The following is a 22,140-nucleotide window of genomic DNA, read 5'->3' on the forward strand; positions in this document are numbered from 1 at the left end:
GATGGGAATTGCAGCCTATGGTTTGCAATCTCATGTGATTGAATAGTCCAATCCAAGATTCACAGGATCTTTCACAGTTACTGCCAATATATGTATCTTGATTGGGAACTACTTGTTCCTGTGGACTATTTTCTCTTCAAGCTATAGGAGCCAGTTTCTGTCTTGGACTTTGATGTCCTAATGGAGATGATGGCACCATTTATTATGTACAGAAATTTCCCATTGGACAGAATCAATTCCAAATCCTTTGCATGTGTTTTTATAGTGAAGCATGGGATGTCCTGTTGTTCTTGTTCCCTCTGTGTAGCAAGTCCTTGGGCATTTGCCGGTTTTCCAGCCTGCTCAGATAGACAACTGTGCTAGCTGGGCTTTGCTTGAGTGGGGCTATCTCACTTGGTAAATTTGCTCTTTGAAGAACTTCTGCAGGGGTGACTACCTTGCCATTTGGCGCTAAATATGCAACGTGACCAATGTAGGTGGAATGAAACTGTTTAACCTTTTCACCTGATAAGCATAGATTGTCCATGTTCCCCCACCATATAGGAGAATGTGGAGGATGCATGCTTGGCGCACTAGAATTTTGGTTTTGAGGGTAAGCTTTGAGTCATTCCATGCTCTTTTAAGTACCAAAAAAAAAAAAAAAAAACCCCAAACCATAATGTAATGGAGTAGCAATCAACAGGTTTATAGATAAAGTAAGACAGTCATTTAACATTTCACTAGTTTTCATTAATTTAGAGCAAATGTAATTACCAGGGTATATACCATGTAAATGAAATGTGATAACATTCCCTTTTGTTCTGTTCTAACAAGAGAATTGAGTCAAACACAGTATGACCTTCTAGCAATTCTTTGATTTACGCATATCCGAGAATTGCCCTATTCATGCACAGCCTGTTACAGCATCACACCTGGATATTAATTTACAGAGAGATTTATAATTTGGTGAGAAGGGGTTGTTTGTGCTGTTTAATTCTATGCCTCTTAAGGACAGAAGCCTGAATGAACTGAGCGAATGGCTCTTCTTGTTTGCATCAAAGAAGAACCTCTCCCCTAACAGTTGTTTGCCCAGATGTTCATGAATAAGAAAAATGGTCACCAATTTAGTTGAATTAAATATCCATTAGAATCTGTGATTGCTACTTTTGTAACATTCAGGCACCTCTACGCAAGGATAGAACAAGCATGGAAATTGGACGACTGTTCTTTTTAAAAGTCAGATTCTGGTGTGTTGGTTTTTGGCATGATCAAGAAGCCCACTGTAAGTGTTATAACCAGTTCTGTAGATGGAGGACTATGGTTGCTAAGACTGAGATGTTTCATGAATACTAAACTGAGCATAATCGTGATGGAAGGTAAGACGGAGTGGTTTCTGCAAGATATTAAGAACAGCTTTTTCTCTCGGACCATTCTTGGATTTGTTCCAAACTACCTTGAAAATAAGGGACCCTAATTTTTAAGGTGCTAAGGACACTTGGTTCTCTTTTACTTTGATTCAAGTTTGAGTATCCTAGCACTTCTGAAAATAGATCCTGAAGACTTGAAAAATATTCTATTTTTAATAGCTAGTAAATTCAAGAGGCGATATCCTAGCTGTGATAAAGCCATAGACAAAATTCCTATTAGTTTCAGGGGGAACCGAAAACATCCAGTCTGTGTGCAGTGACAGTCAAAAAAGCAAATAGAATTTAGGTATCATTAAAGAAGGAATAGAGAATAAGCCTCTATATTAAACCATGGTACGCCCACATCTTGAATACTGTGTACAGAATACAGTTACGCAGTATGTAGTCACCTCATCTCAAAAAAGATATATTGGCATTGGAAAAGGTTCCGAAAAGGGCAGCAAAAATTATCCCTTATGAAAAGAGATTAAAAAGACTTGGACTGTTCATCTTAGAAAAGAGGAGACTAAGTGGCAAAATGATAGAGGTCTTTAAAATCATGACTGTTGTGTGAAAAATGAATAAGGAAAAGTTATTTACTTATTCCCACAGTATAAGAACTAGGGGTCACCAAATATAACTTATAGGCAGCAGGTTTAAAACAAATAAAAGGAAGTGTTTCTTCAGTCAGTGCACAGTCAACCTGTGGAACTCCTTGTCAGAGAATGTTGTGAAGACCAGGACTTTAACAGGGTTAAAAAAAGAACTAGATAGATTCATGGCGGTTAGGTCCATCAATTTTGTCTGGAAATGGGTGACAGGAGAGGGATCACATTCCTGCCTTGAGGGCGGGGGGCTGGACTCGATGACCTCTCGAGGTCCCTTCCAGTCCTATTATTCTATGATTCTATATGATTCTATAATTACCTGATGTGTTCCCTCTATATTGGCCACTGTTGGCAGACAGGATAGTGGGCTAGATGGACCTTTGGTCTGACCCAGTAGGGCCGTTCTTATGGGATCAGGTTTTGACTTCATTTTCAGATTAATGAAGTAGTCTTAACCTTTGGATACAAGGTCCAGAATAATTTAGCAATAGCTAGTGAGCCAATATCTATGACAGACTTTATATTTGTGAAAAATGCCAGACCTTCTGTCCATCAAGGCTGAAACTTTTTTGTTGAACTATTGGATAGGTGTAACATAGAGAAATAGCAGTGTAAACTGCTTCACGTTTCCACCACTTTATTTATTCTAAATCCAAGAGGTAATATGCCTAAAAATAAAAAAGTGTGTGGCCTGCCTAGCCTTTATCCAAACCCTGCACTGAATTAAAAATATAATGAACTAGATGTACCTGGTGTTTTTTGAAAATAAAGTGAAAATGTTCATGCTTCATTTAAATCATTGATCTGGCATGGGGCTGGAGATGAGGGGTTCAGTATGCAGGCTACCCCAGCCTTCTCTCACCACAGCAGCTTGGGGCAATGTGAGAAGCAACTCACCTCTCCATGGCTGCTACAGTTCTACTGGGCACAGATCGGGGGAAGGTCCATGTCCCTTGGCTGGGGCAGGTCCAGGTTCGTCTGACCATTATACTCTTCAGTCAGAGGGAGGAATGCAGCAAACTGTGCACTTCCCCTCATTCACTGACAAAGAGGAACAGCCAGCAGTGTCCTCCTATGCATGGAAAGGAGGGGCGTTTCAGCCCCCCCCCAAAGGGGTGCCTTGGAGGGGTGGAAGGCTCAGGACTGGGGCAGTCCCAAATGGGGTGGAGGAGTGCCCCCAGCCAGCCTTTTTCACCTGACTCATTCTGTCTCTTCTGTGTGGTTTTCTGAGAAGCAATCCCATTCCAGGCACATCCAAGTGCCCTGGCACAAATGCTTACCTTGCTTTAAGTTCTGAAAAGAGAAAGCCGTATATCTAATGTGGTGATGTTACCTCATACCATTTAGGAGGAATTCCTAAACAGACAAACTCTCTCAAATATAAATTTATTTTCCTGAAAAATATCTACTATATAATGAAAAAGAGCATACATACACTCCATGAAACCTATAACAACACTAAAAGTTACATTCAACCAGTCCCGGATATTATAAAAGAAGCATTTTTAACAGTTAGAAAACTTAAGATGGTTATAAGGAAGAAATTAAGTCCTCAAAAAGTAGAATACTGAAATGACATAAATGAGTAGGGGAGTGGAATAATATTAATTCAGCTACTATTCCCTAAACGGATAACCCATACATTTCTGTAAATACATTTTGCATACTGGTCAGTTACAGTTAATGTCCGTGTGTATTGAGGAAAAGAATCTAGATCAGGCCTGAGCAAAATATGGCCCGTGGGCTGGATGTGGCCTGCCAAGCTACCAAACCTGGCTGATGAAGGCAGCAGGGAACCCCAGGCAGGCTCCTCTGCTTGCCTCATGCAGAAGTGCTGTGCCGGGGCTCCATTTCTGTTTTAAAACTGGAGGGGAGAGAGGAAGTTTCAGGAGCCACCCTGCCCATAGCACATTCCCATTGGCTGGTTTTTGGCTAGAAACCAGGTAATGAGAGCTGCTTGTTGGATTAACAGGCAGCCAAGAAGAGCCACACCCCCTTACCTCCACTCAGTTATTCAATGAAGCACATGGCCTGGCAGGCAGGCAGGTTGGGAAACACTTTAAGTTCTGCAGGCAGGCAGACTAGTTTGGCGGCTGGCTGGGAGGTCTCTTGGCCACAGCCTGCTTCTGGCACTCCAGCCTTTTCTTGCACCCCCACCCCATCAACATACCCAAACCCTCTATCCCCTTCTTATACCCATGCCCTCTCCCAGAACCCAGTCGCAACCCAAACTCCTGCCCCAGATCACAGTCCCCTCTTACTCTAGGTCACATCCCAAACCTCTGCATTCCAGTCCCCTGCCTTAAGTCACGACCACCTGCTTCATCCCAGCTCCCTCCCAGACTCCAGTCGCCCTCCTGCACCTCAAGCTCCCTTCTGCACCCAACCTCCATTGGAGAACCCTGCATCTCCTTCATTAATATCATGGAAGAGAGTGGCCCTCGACCACTTTCCAAAATCTTCGGAGTGACCCCCCTGTCAAAAATTATTGCCCACCCTTGTGCTAGATGATCTTCCGTTCCTCATACCACGTTACTCTATCCTTTCCATATCTTAAAGAGACAACTATTGGCTCTAACCAAGACTGAGGGCTTGACTACAGTTCAGTAGCACAGTGGTATTGCTATAGTGCTTACTGAAGACACTACTGATGCTGACAGATGAGCGCCTCCTGTCATTGCAGATAATCCACTTCTCTGAGAAGTGGTAGTTATGTTGATGGGAGAAGCCCTCCGATGAACATGATGCTGTCTACAGTGGGGAGTGAAGTCAGTATAACTACATTGCTCAGGATCATGAGCAACTTAGTTATGCTGCCCAACAGCTCTTTGTCCGTGTAGATTCTTGCCTTAGTACCCTTCCTATCTAATTGCTATACTTTTAATAGTTAAAAAGAAGCAGATAAGGATCAATCTTCAAGTGCTTATAGATTACCAATTCTGCCTACTTGTTTTCCCCTTTGATACATTCATACCCTCTGCTCCTTCTTTCCCACCCCCTTCCTTATTTTCCTTCCCCCCTCTCCCTTCTCCCCTATTTATTTTGGGTTTGTACATCCTAAACTCAAAACTCCAGTCATCTGAAGAAGTGGGCTGTGCCCACGAAAGCTCATGATACCATCTACGTGTTTTGTTAGTCTATAAACTGCTACCAGACCATTTGTTGTTTTTAAAGTTTATCCTGTACAGGCTAACTTGGCTATCCCCTGAAGCATAAGTTCCTAGTACATACCAAGCTTGACTTCAGTTTGTGGTGTGCATTGTCTATATTTAAAAAGTCAACCACTTTTCTTACCTACCTGTCATCATTTGGCCCCAAGGAAAGCAATTTTCCCAACAGAATCTCAGACACTAACTAGAAGCTACACTTCAGTCTTTCGTGATGTCTCTGAAACACCACTACAAGGCTTTCTTCTGTCCTGTAGCTAAGACCGTCTTATCACCTGGCACAACTCTAGGAACTGATTGCACCCATTGATTTAAAATGAGTAGGATCAAGCTTGTAAATTGATGGGCAGCCACATTTTGAACCAGCTGATTTTAAGTGATGACTTGTAATTTAAAGGAAAGAATATTAGAGTAATTAAGTCTTTAAGGATCAAAAGACTTGCATAACTGTAGTGTTTTCAACAACCGGTTCTTAAACAGTAAATACTACATGTCTCTTATGGAGGCAAACATACACGTAGTTTCAAAAGTACTTCATTTAATCTGGCTAGGGACCATGTGAAATACAGAAACTTGCTGATTTTACATGGAGACATTTAATCAGAAGTGGTACCATTCATCAATTCAATTGTCATTGTAAACATTTTGCAATAGCGCATGCTCCTGGGATATTCTATGGTGTTATTGCCTTCAGTGCCTGGTTTGCCTGATTGAATGGCTTCAGAATTACTAAGCATAAAAAAATCTCACCTTACATCAATAGAAGCTATTGTAGTCAGCATCTTTCAAAAAATCAAGCCTAATAAAAATTTGGGGGTTTGGTGCCTAATAAAATAATAAACAAAATAATAGGCTAATAATATTGACCGTTTTTCCTTTAATTTCAATAATTCTGTGTAATTATTTGTACACCATACAAATATGAATAATACACTGAACTGAAGCATAGGGCTACAGTCATACCCAAATAGAACAACTACTAAATATATACCAGCAGCGTAGTGTTCGGTTTCAACTAATCCTGAAAGCACTACATCTACAATTGACCTTCTAGTGTACAGAGCACATTAAAAATAGAACTACAGCTTATTTGTCCCACTCTTCTATCCTGTCTCATAGGAAAAATCGAACACAGTTTATCTTTCAGCTCTGCATGGCACATTTAAAAGCTAAGATACAAATTAGAATGTTACGAAACCAACATCATTATTTTGCTCCAAAAATTAACCAATAAATTATTCTTAACTTCAAATAAAGAAATGACTGACAAAAAACAGGCTATGAGCATTGCCAAGCCCTGGTGTTAAATATTGGAGTCTTTTTATTTGCTTTCTGGTTATATGAGCTTTTTGGATGTGTTTATGTAACCCAGGTTCGAATCCACCTGGCGGCTGTTAAATTTGCATCAGGTTTTCAGACTCTTCTCTACTGCTATTGAAGCTAAAAACTTTAGTTTTAATAAAGGTTGCAGTCTGCTGATTCCAGTATCTGGGACTTTAATAAAAACATTAAATTTCATGACTCACAAAAAAATCATGAGATCTGGGCGCACACAGTGTGAAGAAATTTACCATTAAATGGAGAATATATTTCTATCCACTTATTTAAAAAAACAAAACAAAACCTAAACCCTAAAAGAATTCAGATGTTTCCAGGTACAGATGTTTTACCTCTGATCCTGTCTTGGAATAGCTGAGTAAATAGAGTTAAATAGGGATGAGGTTAGGCAAATATTGTCCTCTAATGTGCTTGTATGGAATATACCAAAATATCAATATGTAGCCTTAAAAACCAATACAATAAAGAACCCTCACAAATACACGAAGTAATGCACTGAACATGCATCAGATAATCTGTTACACGTGCAAAGTAACTGTACAATTTCTTTCAAATATCTAGAGATGAAGAGGTATTGTTGTTTGGACAATGAAAGGAATAAATGCCACTTTTCACTATTCAAAAGAAGCGTGCGGTATTATAGCCAGGTTTATTCCAGAATATTAGAGAGAAAGTGGGTGATGTAGTATCTTTATTGCCGTGATTCTCAACCAACGCACATGCAAGTATGGACACACCCAGCTGGAGTACATACAGTTGTGATCAACTCTGCCTGGGAAAGCACATCTGAGAGATACTTCTCAGTTCCTAAGGCATGCACCCCCTGTGGAGTATAAACCCAAAACTGTACCATCTTGGTGCTGCACAGAGAGCTGCATAGCCTAAGCTCATGACATTCATGCCCTCCCTAATGGGGTTAGGGAATATACAACAGCTTTTTATCCCAAGTTATGACTTCCACAAACTGGTTCTAGTAAAACAAAAACAAGTTTAAGTGATTATAGGGAATTGCCTGGCAAACAAAAATGCAATCTACATTTAAGATACTACAGTAAAACTCCATTAGTCCGGCATCCAATGCTCCGGGACTCCTGATGGTCCGGCACCATCAGGAACCCGGAAGTGCTGGGGCAGCCACACAGGCTTCCCCCATTCAGCTGCTGCTGAAAGTGACCAGCAGCTGAATCGGGGAAGCCGGGAGCAGAGCAGCTGGGGTGCTGCCAGGTTGGTCCCATAGCGCTGCCCCTCGGGGCTGTGGGACCAACCCAGCAGCACCCCAGCTGCTCTTGGGGACGCCTGAGGCAGAGCAGCTGGAGTGCTCCCGGGTTGGTCCTGCAGCGCCAAAGGACGGCGCTGTGGGACCAACCCGGCAGGACCCCAGCTGCTCTGCCCCAGGGGTCCCCGATTCAGCCGCTGCTGAAACAGATCAGCGGCTGATTCCAGGGATCAGCAGCTGAATCGGGGACCCCTGGCAGAGCAGCTGGGGTGCTGCCGGGTTGGTCCCGCAGCGCCGAGGGGCGGCGCTACGGGACCAACCCCGCAGCACCCCAGATGCTCTGCCTCAGGTGTCCGGATTCAGCCTGCTGATGAAACTGACGTTGCTGGTCAGGTTCAGCAGTGGCTGAATCAGGATGACTGGGGCAGAGCAGCTGGAGTGCTGCCAGGTTCGTCCCGCAGTGCCAAAGGACGGCGCTGCGGGACCAACACGACAGCACCTCAGCTGCCCTATTGCAGGCATCCCCGATTCAGCTGCTGCTGAAACTGACCAGCAGCGGCTGAATCAGGGGCACCTGGGGCAGAGCCAGACTATCGTAAGGGGGGAGCTATGAGGGGTCTGGGATGGCATCCACTCCAGACCTCTCATAGCCTCCCCTTCTGATAGTCCGGCATATCTGATAATCCGGCACCCCTTGGGTCCTAAAGGTGCCGGATTATCGGAAGTTTACTGTAAATAGTTTGGATACAAGTAGCAAATTCTCACCTTTAAATGATTTAAGTCTGCTGCCCTTGCTTTCAGCTTTAAAAATACAGATGTTCCTTTCACAAGCTAAAAGTCCTTCTAGCCTGTGTACAACACTTCCCCACAGCTAAGGCTGTTACTTAGGTGTTTCCAAGAATCTTTTTGGGTGGAGAATCAGTAAAGAACCATGATGTCCCTCCTCTGCCTTAAATAGTGTTTGGATGTGTCTGGACTGCATCCCATTTCTTTAAAAGGGATGCAAATTAGAGGCATCGCAATTGCAAATGAAGTGGGGATTTAAATCCCCCCCTTCATTTGCATAAAAATGGCTGCCGCTTTTTTTCCGGCTCAGAGCTTTGCCGGAAAAAAGCGCCAGTCTAGACGCGGATCTTTCGGAAAAATAAAATCTTTTCCGAAAGATCCCTTATTCCTTATTTTAGGGATGCAGTCTAGACACAGCCTTTATGTATGCAGGAACCTAGTTTCCAAGCTTGGTTCCTATGCCTGTCTGTGGGAAAACATTGGTATTACAGGATGGGGTCCAATACCAGGTGATATTGTCACATTCCCATGTAGTGTCAGCACAGCTATGATTTGAACACTATTCATAGCATCCTGAGGAAGGCTCCTCAGGGGTGATAAACTTCTTCTAAGGGTTACCGTTTTCTCTAATGGCTCTTTACACTTTGAATTCTGCATAGCGGGCTGGCTGGAAACATCTTTGTAATACAGCTATATAAATATTCCTAACTTCAGGTAAAAAAGTAATATATGCATACACGTAGGATAATCTTATTCAGTAAATTATAATCCTCTTCTCCATAAAATATGTTATAGTTATGCCGTAATCATAATATGGGATTCAGTATCACAAGTGCTCTGATTCTTCTGAATTTTTGTGTGTGATTTGTAAGCAAGTATTTTTTAGTCATGTGTACTCCAAAGTTACACAAGACAAATTTGATTTCTGAAAGTGCAATAGTCTGGAAATGTTGAGAGCCACTGTTTTATTGGATCAGCTTCTGCTGGTGCTAGAGACAAGCTTTCAATCTTACAGAGAGCTCTTCTTTAGGTTTAGGACAGGTATCCACACAGTTTCACAGCTAAATACCAACTAGAACAAATTGTTTAGTATAAAGAGTTAACACACGTTATAAGAGACCGTTCAAGTGAAGTAGCCTGTTAGCACCTCTGCAGTTATAGGACACAACAAGGGAGAGGAAAAGGGAGGACAATAACTAACCAGGGATCATCATGCTTACGTTCACAGAACCAGTAGCCACCCTAAATACATTAAGAAATCTGTTCTCTACAGCCAATCAGATACCATGGAATGTGCTCCAAGGAGAAAACCTGGAATACGCACTTTAACATACTTAAAATTGCCGTCATCAAAGTAGTAGGTTGTGTTATGGAAAGAGACACTCGTATATCCCAAGAGAACCTGCGTCAGTATGGAAAACAAAAATCCTCTGACTGCACACCCCTGTTTGTCAGCTGTTGTCCATTATGAAGCTCATATAGGGTATCCTTAAACAAGTATAACCCATACTTGATGGGGACCATAGCCTGTAAGACGTATTTTTCCAAATCCTCTCTTCTGGCCCTCAGACAATCTCCCAACTTGCCAAGCACATGATCAGAAGCAAGTTTCCTACATACCAGGGCACAGCAACTTAAAGTGGTACCAGATCCTGCCACAACAGCAGATGCAAAACCTCCCCTATTATGGCCTCACAAAGAAACTGTAAGAGTCAAGGTTCCTGCACATGACAAAACATGTTGTGTATCTCATCTGGTATTCCAAAAGGAGTTATGCGTGTGTAACCCCCAGACAATCACTACACTCTCAAATGAACTCACACAGAAACATACATTAAAACCAGACCTACTGGGTCAGACCATACATCCTTCTAGCCCAGTGGCCAATGTCAGGAGCCCAAGGGGAAAGAACAGAACAGGTAATCAGTAAGGCTACGTCTAGACTACATGCCTCTGGTGACAGAGGCATGTAGATGAGGCTACCAGGCATAGGAAAATGAAGCGGCAATTTAAATAATCGTCGCTTCATTTAAATTTACATGGCTGCCGCGCTGAGCCGACAAACAGCTGATCAGCTGTTTGTTGGTTAAGTGCTGTAGTCTGGACACGTGGGTGTCGACATCAAAGGCTTTTGTCGACCACCCAGGTAAACCTCATCCCAGGAGGCATACCTGGGTGGTCGACAAATGCCTTTGATGTCGACACCCGTGCGTCCAGACTACCACGCTGAGACGACAAACAGCTGATCGGCTCAGCGTGGCAGCCATGTAAATTTAAATGAAGCGGCGATTATTTAAATCGCCGCTTCATTTTCCTATGCCTGGTAGCCTCATCTACATGCCTCTGTCACCAGAGGCATGTAGTCTAGACGTAGCCTTAGTGATCCTTTCCTTGTTGCTCATTCTTAGCTCCTGGCAAACAGAGGCTTAGGATGCTATCTCTGCCTATCATGGCTAATAGCCACTGATGGACTCTCTTCAGACCGCATAGAGCAGTGGTTCCCAACCTTTTTTATACCAGGGACCAGCAAACCCATTCACAAACTTTTGGCAGATGCGTAACATTTTATTTGCATACTCATAATGTGCATAATGAATGTGCAAATAGGCAAATAAAATGTTGCTGGGCCGCCAAACCTGCAGCCCCCCCAACCCCTCTTCAGTGTCAGCCCTAACACAGAGCCCCCCACCCCTACACTACTCCCCAGTGCCAGCCACTAACCCCAGAATCCCCTGCACTCAACCTCTCCAGTGGCAGCCTCCCACTCTCCGAGCTCCCCAGTGCCAGCCCCCATCCCAAACATCTCTGTGCCAGCCCCTGCCCTTTAGAGCCCCTACCACCAGACTTCCTTGTGCCAGCGTCTATTTCCAGAGCCCCACTGCACTCAGCCTCCCCAGAGTCTTCCCCTATGCCAGTCCCCAATATTAGCCCCACCCTCAGAACCCCCCAGTGCCAGCTTCCCAACCTGGACACCCCAGTGCCCCCCAGTGTCAGCCCCCTGCTTCTTAGAGCCCCCACCCCTTAGTGTGTGCCAGTACTAGCCCTGCCCCCCTTTATTAGCTTTGCCCCCAGAACCGTCCAGTGCCAGCACCCTGCCTCTTGGAGCCCCCCCACCAGAGTCCCTCAGCACTAGCCCAAGCCCCAGTGCCTGCCCCACCCCTCCTCACCTAGCCCTGCACTGCTTCCCAGCCGCCAGCTGAGTGCTGCTGCCCAGATCATGGCTGCTCTGAGGCTGCATCTTGTGCAAAAAGCCCTGTCTTCTGATCTACTGTACTTTCTCTTGTGCAAAAACGTACTTGTAGTGTGGACGCTCCACAATATTTGAGCAAAACCAGCTGTTTTTGCGTAAAAACTCTGCAGTGTAGATGTAGCCCTGGTGAGTATATGCAGCGGTAATTCTAACACACAAATATGCATGCTAGCAGTTATACACCGAGGTAACTTATGTTGAACCGAAGTTTGCAAGGCAGACATGGTCCAAATAAGTAGCAATACCAAACTGAATTGCAAAATAAAGACAGAATATTCATAAGAATAATACAGACAACTTCCAGCTCATTAAGAGACTTAAAGTAAGATTAAACACATTCCTAAGGCATCAGCTAGAGAGAAAGATCTCTTTCCCATTAACACCACATTGTCATTCACAAGAATTCTAACCCAACCTCTAAATGTCTCTTAAAATGACAGTCATCTTCTAAACTTACAGCTTCCATCTGGATCCTGTGCTACTGTCTTTATTACTGCTAATCACATGAGCATTGCTAGATTATCAGCCTGCCTGCCTCTACTTTAATTACTGGGTTACAATGTTGACTTCTATTTCTCTGAGAGAGGAGGATTCTGAGGATTGTTTGAAGATTCTGTATCTTTATAAAGTCTCTTATTTGAAAGTAAACTCTGCTAAATAAAACAAAATTCTTTGAAGTCTCGATGATTTAGAGCAGTGGTCCCCAATGCGGCGCCCATGGGCACCATAGCACCCGCTGGGGCATTTATGTGCGCCTGCCTAGTCAGAATTGTGATGCGGGATGGCTGGGGGAGGATGGGCCGCACGCGCTGCGGAGCCAAACTTGCGCCGTGACGGGGCGTGGGGAAGCGCCGGCGGTGGGAGAACCTGCCGGGGAGCGCGGCGGGGAAGCCGCGGGAGCAGGGCGGCTGGTCCGGAGCAGCGAAATGGCTGAGGTGGGAGGGGAGGGGTCTGGCGCAGGTGCACTTGGCACGGGGCTGACCGGCCGGATGATGCAGCGGGATCATGTCACCCACCGGTGTGGTGCCCGCCACACAAAAAGGTTGGGGACCGCTGATTTAGAGACATTAAGAAGCTTAAGTGGGGGAAAAAAAGTGAAAACTGAAGATCAGGTTTCTCCTGTTTCTCTGAAATAGAAATGTACTTTGTTATGGTGTAATAAAACATTCAGGTATTATAAAGGTTAAAAAAAAGTCTGGGCTGAAACTATTTTTACAAGACTAATCATTGACTCTGTATACATAAAATGTGGAATTATATAACTGTAATCTGCACAAAACAAATTGCTGTACATACAAGTGGGGGCTCACTTGTCTACATAATTACCCATTCCGTCTGTGGAAAAAATGCATATGCAGGAATATAAACCATTTACATATATGCAACTTAAGAGCGATTTTTGAAAATATGTCCTCAGCGTCGAAATACAGGCAGTCCCCGACTTACGCGGATCCGACTTACGCGGATCCTGTAGTCAGCCGCTGAATCTGGAAGCCAGTTCCGACTTACATACAAATTCAACTTAAGAACAAATCTACAGTACCTATCTTGTACGTAACCCGGGGACTGCCTGTAATCAGAGTTTTTAAAAACAGTTTTAAAAAGTTAATTTACATTTAGCATGTACATAGTATTTTGCATGTTCAAAGAGCTTTACAAATTTTAACTGATTACTGCTACTGACTCATAGACTTTAAGGTCAGAAGGGACCATTTTGATCATCTAGTCTGACCCCCTGAACAATGCAAGCCACGGAATCTCTCCCACCCACTGCTAGAATAATCCTCTGACCTATATCTCGGATATTGAAGTCTTTGAAACGATGGTTCAAAGACCCCAAGATGCAGAGAATCCTCCCGCTAGTGACCTGTGCCCCATGCTACAGAGGAAGGCGAAAAACCTCCAAGACCTCTGCCAATCTACCCTGGAGGAAAATTCCTTCCCGACCCCAAATATGGCGATCAGCTGAACCCTGAGCATGTGGGCAAGACTCATGAGCCAGACACCCAGAAAAAAGTTCTCTATAGCAACTCCTATCTTCCCACCATTGGCCTATTTACCACTGATAGTGAAAGGTCAATTAATTGCCAAGATCATGTTATCTCATCAAACCATCCCCTTCATAAACCCGTCTAGCTTTATCTTGAAGCCAGATAGGTCTTTTGCCCCCACTACTTCCCTTGGAAGGCTGTTCCAGAACTTCGCTCCTCTGATGGTTAGTAACCTTCGCCTAATTTCAAGTCTAAACTTCCTAATAGCCAGCTTATATCCATTTGTTCTTGTGTCCACATTGGTATTGAACTTAAATAATTCCTCTCCCTCCCTGGCATTTATCCCTCTAATATATTTAAAGAGAGCAATCATATCGCCCCTCAGCCTTCTTTTGGTTAAGGTAAACAAGCCAAGGTCCTTGAGTCTCCTTTCATATTTCCAGTTTGAGAACAACTTATACCTCCAGATCAGCGGCACAGCCATGGGTACACGCATGGCCCCACAGTATGCTAACATCTTTATGGCTGACCTAGAACAACGTTTCCTCAACTCCCGTCCCCTTTCACCCCTTCTCTACCTACGGTACATCGATGACATCTTTATGATCTGGACGCATGGCCAAGAAACACTGAAGAGATTCCACAGAGATTTCAACAACCTACACCCCACCATCAACCTCAGCCTGGACCATTCTACACGAGAGATCCACTTCCTGGACACCACAGTACAAATCAACAATGGAAAATTAGACACCACTCTCTACAGAAAACCCACCGACTCATACAGTTACCTACATGCTTCCAGCTCCCATCCAGAACACACCACACGATCCATCGTCTACAGCCAAGCCCTTCGATGCAACCGCATCTGCTCTAATCCCACTGACAGAGACCAGAAGCTTCAGGATCTCTACCAAGCATTTATAAACCTCAACTACCCACCCAGAGAAATAAAAAAGCAAATTGAAAGAGCCAGACGAATACCTAGAAACCATCTACTTCAAGACAGACCCAAGAAAACCAACAATAGAACACCACTTGTCATCACCTACAACCCCCAACTTAAACCTGTCCAACATATTATCAATAAACTACAGCCTATACTGGAACAGGATACCATACTCCAAGAGGCTCTGGGAGACAGACCCATGGTCTCCTATAGGCAACCACCTAACCTCAAGATGATTCTTACCAACCACCACAGGACATACCACACTAATACCAACCCTGGTACCTTCCCTTGCAACAAACCCCGTTGCCAGCTTTGTCCACATATTCATTCTGCTGATACCATTATTAGACCTAACCAAATGAGTTGTAAGATCAAGAACACACATTCCTGCGCATCCAGAAATATAATTTATGCTATCATGTGCCGAAAGTGTCCGTCTGCTATGTACATTGGGCAAACATCTCAGACACTTCGCCAAAGGATTAATGCCCACAAAACAGATATCAGACAAGATCACAAAGAAAAAACAGTTTCTTGCCATTTTAACCAGAAAGGACACTCTCTCAATGACTTAACCACCTGCATTCTGCTACAAAGACCTTTTACATCTGCACTTGAAAGGGAATCCTCTGAACTGTCATTCATGTTAAAATTCGACACTCTCCGAGAAGGAATGAACAAACACTCAAACTATCTTACCCATTACCAAGATAGCTTCCCCAATTATCATCTCTAATACCATTAGCTCACAAACATCCCACTCTCCCCACCTCTAATATCATCAATTCACAGACACTTACCTTCCTTCCTTTCACCCCCCCCCTGCATTCCCCTCCTGTTCTGAAATGTGATTTGTCCTTTTCATATGTGTTCATTTTTTTAATTGTATCCTTTGGTATACAGGCAGTCCCCGGGTTACGTACAAGATAGGGACTGAGGTTTGTTCTTAAGTTGAATTTGTATGTAAGTCGGAACTGGTACATATTGTAGGGGAAACTAGCCAAACATTTCTTCAGAGCTCAGTTTTATTCTCCCACACCTCACTTCCCTCAGTCCTTTATTCTCAAGCTGAGGTGTCTGCTGAGAAAAGCCGCTCCGCGTCTCCCTAGTCTGCTGGGGGGGGGGGGGGGGAGCGCTAGCTTCGCGTCTCCCTGGTCTGCTGGGGAGAAGCAGCTAGTGCAGGGTTGCCTCACCCCGTTTGTAAGTAGGGATCCGATGTAAGTCGGATCCATGTAACCCGAGGACTGCCTGTATATGGTTGTGACTATTTTCTTCCACTATTTGATCTGAGGAAGTGGGTCTGGCCCACGAAAGCTCATCATCTAATAAACCATCTTGTTAGTCTTTAAAGTGCTACATTGTCCTGGATTTTTCTTTCATAAGACAGGTTTTCCATTCCTCGGATCATCCTAGTGGCCTTTCTTTATACCTGTTCCGGTTTGAATTCATCCTTCTTAAACATAGGAGACTAGAACTGCACACAGTATTCCAAATGAGGTCTCACCAATGACTTGTATAACGGCACTAACATCTCCTTATCCCTACTGGAAATACCTCGCCTAATACATCCCAAGACCGTATTAGCCTTTTTCACGGCCATGTCACAATGGCGGCTCATAGTCATCCTGTGATCAACCAGGACTCCTAGGTCCTTCTCCTCTTCCATTACTTCCAACTGATTTGTCCCCAGCTTATAACTAAAATTCTTGTTATTAATCCCTAAATACATAACCTTACACTTCTCACTATTAAATTTCATCCTATTACTATTACTCCAATTTACAAGATCATTCAGATCTTCCTGTATGATATCCCAATCCTTTTCTGAATTAGCAATAGCTCCCAACTTTGTGTCATCCACAAACTTTATTAGCACACTCTCGCTTTTAGTGCTGAGGTCAGTAATAAAAAGATTAAATAATAATGGTCCCAGAACTGATCCCTGAGGTACTCCACTAGTAACCTCTCTCCAGCCTGACAGTTCACCTTTCAGTATGACTCGCTGTAGTCTCCCCTTTAACCAGTTCCTTATCCAGCTCTCAACTTTCATATTGATCCCCATCTTTTCCAATTTAACCAATAATTCCCCATGTGGTACTGTATCAAATGCCTTACTGAAATCGAGGTAGATTAGATCCACTGCATTTCCTTTATCTAAAAAAAATCTGTTACTTTCTCAAAGAAGGAGATCAGGTTGGTTTGGCACGATCTACCTTTTGTAAAACCATGTTGTAATTTGTCTCAATTGCCATTAACCTCAATGTCCCTAACTACTTTCTCCTTCAAAAATTTTTCCAAGACCTTGCATACTACAGATGTCAAACATTATGCTTAAGAAATTTAACTATGTAGAAGACTTTTTCACTACACTACTTGAAATTCTTATGAAGCATAAAGTTTGGAAAGTAAGTAATATAATAACTTAGAATATTTTTTTAAAAGATTTTTTTTTAAATCTAGCTTAACATGTTTCCCACAAGCTTCCCTGAAACCCACAGTGAGCCCTTAATTTCCCCCCAGTTTCCACCTCTTCAGACTTTTCTCCTTCAGAGTCACTGATAGCAGTGGGTAATGGAGACTTGGACATATATTCCTTTAGATTCAGAGCCTATCCCTTGTGCTCCTTGATCAGCCTGAAAGAGGCTGTCATTGGTAAATGACAGGCGATATTCTCTTTTATCCTTGGAGCCAAGAGCACTGTCTCCACTGTACTGACAATATCAATCAAATTGGAAGGAGAGAGAGAACACATTTTCCTAAATGGCAAACCAAAGCACTAAATGCTCATCTGTTGAGTACAAATACAATAGTATAGGATGTTCTGAGATTGAATCAAGAATGTGTGGTAAAGGTCACTGTTGTTCATAGGACCCATCTCATTTATTGCAGAAGTAGTAAGGTGTGTAGTGAAAGAGGCATGGGACTACAGAAAGAGCAAGATAGGTCTCATGGTTCAGGCAGTTAAATGTTACCCCAGAGAGTTGGATTCTTGTGCCATAGAGTTCCTATGGGATGCCAGACAAGTCACTTAAACTAAACTTTTCACAGATGGCCACTTATTTCATGTTTCCTCATTTTCTGGGTGTCCAGGGCGAGATCCCTAGGACCAGATATGCAGAAGTACTGATCATTCCTTTTGAGTCCTGAAAGTTGGTGGAGTTGTGCTTTGAACATATAGGCTGTGTCTAGACTGGCAAGTTTTTCTGCAAAAGCTTGCCAGTTGTCTACACTGGCCGCTTGAATTTCTGCAAGAACACTGACTTCCTACTGTCTGAAATCAGTGCTTCTTGCGGAAATACTATGCTGCTCCCATTTGGGCAAAAGTCCTTTTGCGCAAAGCTTTTGCGCAAAAGGGCCAGTGTAGACAGCTCAGATTTGTTTTGTGCAAAAAAGCCCCGAGATTGGCACGGACGCTTTTCCGCAAAAAGTGCTTTTGCGGAAAAGCGGCCGTGCCAATCTAGACGCACTTTTCTGCAAGTGCTTTTCATGGAAAAGTTTTCCATTAAAAGCATTTGTGGAAAATCATGCTAGTCTAGATGTGGCCATAAAGTGCAATATAATGCTAAGTACTCTGAAAAAAATCAGTTCCTAGTCATCTCAAGATGGGGACCACAAAGCAGTAGATGTTCTTTACCTTAAATTCTCTGTGACTTCATTTCCCATTTGTAAAATGGGAACATTATTAGCATGATTCAAAGATGTGTTGTGAAGATAAAATATTTATGAAGTACTGGATACAATGGTGAGAGCACCATAAAAACACCCATGAGACATCTACTTTATATTTACATATATTTATATATGTAGCCTTTTGATCCTTTAGCTGAATGGATTGATTTTAATCATGATTTGAATGAGTATGCAGGAAACCTTGATTTAAATAATCCGGTTCTGCCCTTTAATTCTGCTCTGACCACTGCGTTGGACTGCCCATACCATGGTGTGTGACAATGGGAACTCCCTGGTCAAGGTCTCTCAGAGCACACCTATGATAGAGGAGGTTGAGCCTAAGTTTGGAGATGAAAGTCATGGCAGCACAGTTGGTGTACAAGCTGTTCTGCCATGGAGGCTATGAATTAGATAAGAACAGCAGATGCATTTAATCTCTACTCCTGTATCATCATTTGCATAGATGTCACTAGAGCTGTGAGGTTTCCCTGTGGATCTCAGGACAGTTGTAAGATAATCCTTTCCCCTTCTTCCACCGCAGCAATACTAGATCAAAAAATGAGGTTTCAAAGTGCTTCATTTACATCCCTTGTGCTAACAGAGGGATGTAGTCTAGACGTAGCCAAAGTTTCCACAATTTGCTGAACAATTCAAAAAATGAGGTTTACAGGATCTTTCGATAAAGCGCCGTTTTCGAGAGAGCCGCGTCTAGACCATGGTTTTGATTTCGAAAGTGCGCTTTTTTGAAAGAGCACCATTACGTGATTATGCAAATGAAGCGTGGGATATTTAAATCATTTGCACTTTCGAAGTGCTTCATTTACATCCCTCTGTCGAAAGAGGGATGTAGTCTAGACACACCCTTTGAGAGGACCAATTGAATTGGTTGGAAAGTATACCAATATGGGGTGGAGGGAACTAGTCTGATTTGAATAGTGAGGACAGACAATTATTCTCCCTACAGCCCTCTTCCTCCTCCTGATTTTTGAAGGATGTCCACAATTAAGGCATGGGAAAAGGGTTTGTTCTCATGAGGTGCTTGAGGGATATGGTATCTTGATACATGGTTTTGGTCACTTGTGCGTTAGTATGAATCAGTTACTGACCTGGAGGCTGCCTGCCGTGATGTGGTTTGCCAGATTGGGCCCTTGCTATCTCATGATAAAAAGGCACAGGAGTAGGCACATCGGACTTGCTTTCCCTCAGGTTCAGCATTCTCCTTTCTGGCATTAGTAGTAACTGATGATAACATTGTAGCCATTTACTACTTAATTTACTGCATATATGTGTATCTCTTCTCAAGCTGATGCAAAAGCTTACTTGTAAGCAGACAAAATGCTGTATCAAATGTTTGGATTTTGTCTGTCCACATTTAATTACATTTTTTTTAACTTTTCAGCAAAAGTAAAAATCAGTTTGAAAATGATTTTGATTTTAGCTATTTTTTCCCTCTCCCTCTTATTACAGATGTTGCAGTAGTGGACATGAGTGATGTTTCCAGACAGCCATCACTCTTCTACCACCTTGGAGTGCGTGAAAGCTTTGATATGGCCAATAATGTTATACTTTACCATGATACTGATGCTGACACTGCTCAGTCACTTAAGGTAAGGTCCTCACTTCAAAATCTACTTAAATGCAGATCTATCTTTTCATGATGTTGCAAACATAGAGCTTGATCCTGTGAACACTTGTGCATCTTGAAAACTTTATCCATATGGCCTAGTCTAGGAATGTAAAATGCTGTGGTTAACTGGTTAAATGTTAGGTTAACCTTAACATAAACAGGTGGGGGGGAGGGAGACATGGAGAGCCACTCCATAACCTACCAGTTAACTGGTTAATCATTAACATCCCTATTGCATATTCAAAAAAATGGGAGCTTTTGTGTTTCTAAAATGATAGGTAGGGAGGTTATAGGCCTAATAATTGTTTTTCTTCAAACCTCCAGACATGGAAACATATGTAATTCAAATTTTCTTTACATTTTCTTATCAGTGACTGATAAGGTTTGTTACTCTCTCTTGACTATTATAAGTACACTGTAAAAAGATGTTATGATCATTGTTTAATGATGACACATTTCATTTTATTTAGGGCCCGTACATACTTTTATTATGAGTTAGTGTACTCTTCTCAATTATTATAGGTTTGTTGAGTGGGTGAAACTATATGCACGCACACATCATAAAATTCATCTGCAGTGCTGTGTGGTGAAGATAAGAAAGATGTCATCAAGAAAGCTTTTTATAAGCTTGTTCTTTAATTTTAAATGAGGGACATAAATATTTATTACACTTTAAGCACTCTGGCCAAGGATAGACTGTTCTGGACACAAATAATACTACCTGGGTATTTCTGTCTCTTTGAACAGTATAGAGGCAGACATCATCTTCTGTGCAGCAGATTCTATTCAGACTTCTTTTCCTTACCTCCACATCCTCTAGTCTTTGTCTTAAGACCAGAAGAGGCTACTAGATCATGTACTCTGTCCTTCTGTATGTCACAGGCAAGCAACTCCTCTCAGCACCCACACACTTAACCCAAAAATGGAAACGAGGCCAAACTAAATGAGATCTTTAGAGGACTGGATTATTATGTGCCACAAGCAGAGAACTAGAGGGCCTAGTTTGCATTAGTGCATAGTAGGGAAATGATTACTTGAGAGACACTCAGATAATCTTGGCCAGTGACACACAGGGTATGTCTACACTACCACCCTAGTTCGAACTAGGGTGGTTAATATAGTCATTCGAAGTTGCAAATGAAGCCCGGGATTTAAATATCCCGGGCTTCATTTGCATCTTGCCGGGTGCCGCCATTTTTAAATCCCTGTTAGTGCGGTAGGTAGTTCGAACTACGTACTCCGTGCCTCATGTAGCCGTGGGCACGGAGTCTGCACTAACGGAGATTTAAAAATGGCGGCACCCGGGAAGATGCAAATGAAGCCCCGGATATTTAAATCCCGGGCTTCATTTGCAACTTCGAATGACTACATTAACCACCCTAGTTCAAACTAGGGTGGTAGTGTAGACATACCCACAATGACGTGTTTCAGAACAAGGAGAAGACCTCAAATGACTGCGGCACACCTGTGAGTTGTCTGTAGAACGCCAGTGTTCCGCGGAACACAGTTTAAGAAACAAGGAGTTAGACCCTAAGCACATGAGCAAGAACCAATCAGCCAAATGCCTGAGAGAGAGAGAGAATGTTGGTGCCTCCTCAGGTCCCTGACCCACCCTCTGCAATGGCCCATCTCTAACCTTTTGCTTCAGAAGAAAAGTTTAAAAAAAAACCAACCCAGAATACATTGGAGTATTGGAGTGGGAGAGGGTTATAAACACATTCATGAATTTATCCAGCTTTCTCTGAATACTAATTAAGCTGTTGACCCTGACAACTCCTATTAGGAGACTGTCCAGAATCTTACCCATCTCATGGTTAGAAACATACTGGTAATTTCCAACTTGAATTTGTTCACGACCAATTTATATCTATTCTTGATTCAGCATTGTCTGTTAGCTTAAATGGCTCTTCGTTTTTCCTGATATTTATCTCCCCAATGTATCTTCCGAGGGCATTCAGAATTCCCCCTCAGGCTTCCAGTGTTTTCTGATAAGATAGGCCCTCCATTCTCCTGATCTTCCTAATAGCTCTTCTCTGCACTTGTTCCAGTTTAAACTCATCTTTCTTGAACTGTAGAATGTAACCTGTCACATCAGTCAGCTTCTGTAATAGACAGCTAGAGATTAGGGATGTAAAAGTGTAGCCAATTAAC

The 22,140-nt window shown here is 42.9% G+C and overlaps 1 protein-coding gene across 4 annotated transcripts in view; it reads left to right on the top strand.

Moving 5' to 3' along the window:
* The window catches only part of MAP3K15 (mitogen-activated protein kinase kinase kinase 15), a 159,437-nt gene that overhangs the window by 10,374 nt on the left and 126,923 nt on the right, over positions 1 to 22,140 (top strand). For all 4 annotated transcript variants that reach the window (XM_075913494.2, XM_075913486.2, XM_075913503.2 and 1 more), the window contains one exon: positions 19,830 to 19,969. In XM_075913494.2, coding sequence (XP_075769609.2) covers positions 19,830 to 19,969 — 140 coding nt within the window. The remainder of the gene's footprint in view (positions 1 to 19,829; positions 19,970 to 22,140) is intronic.

This window comes from Pelodiscus sinensis, chromosome 1, assembly GCF_052426305.1.
Source record: "Pelodiscus sinensis isolate ZL-2025 chromosome 1, ASM5242630v1, whole genome shotgun sequence".
In the NCBI taxonomy this organism is placed as follows: Eukaryota; Metazoa; Chordata; order Testudines; family Trionychidae; genus Pelodiscus; species Pelodiscus sinensis.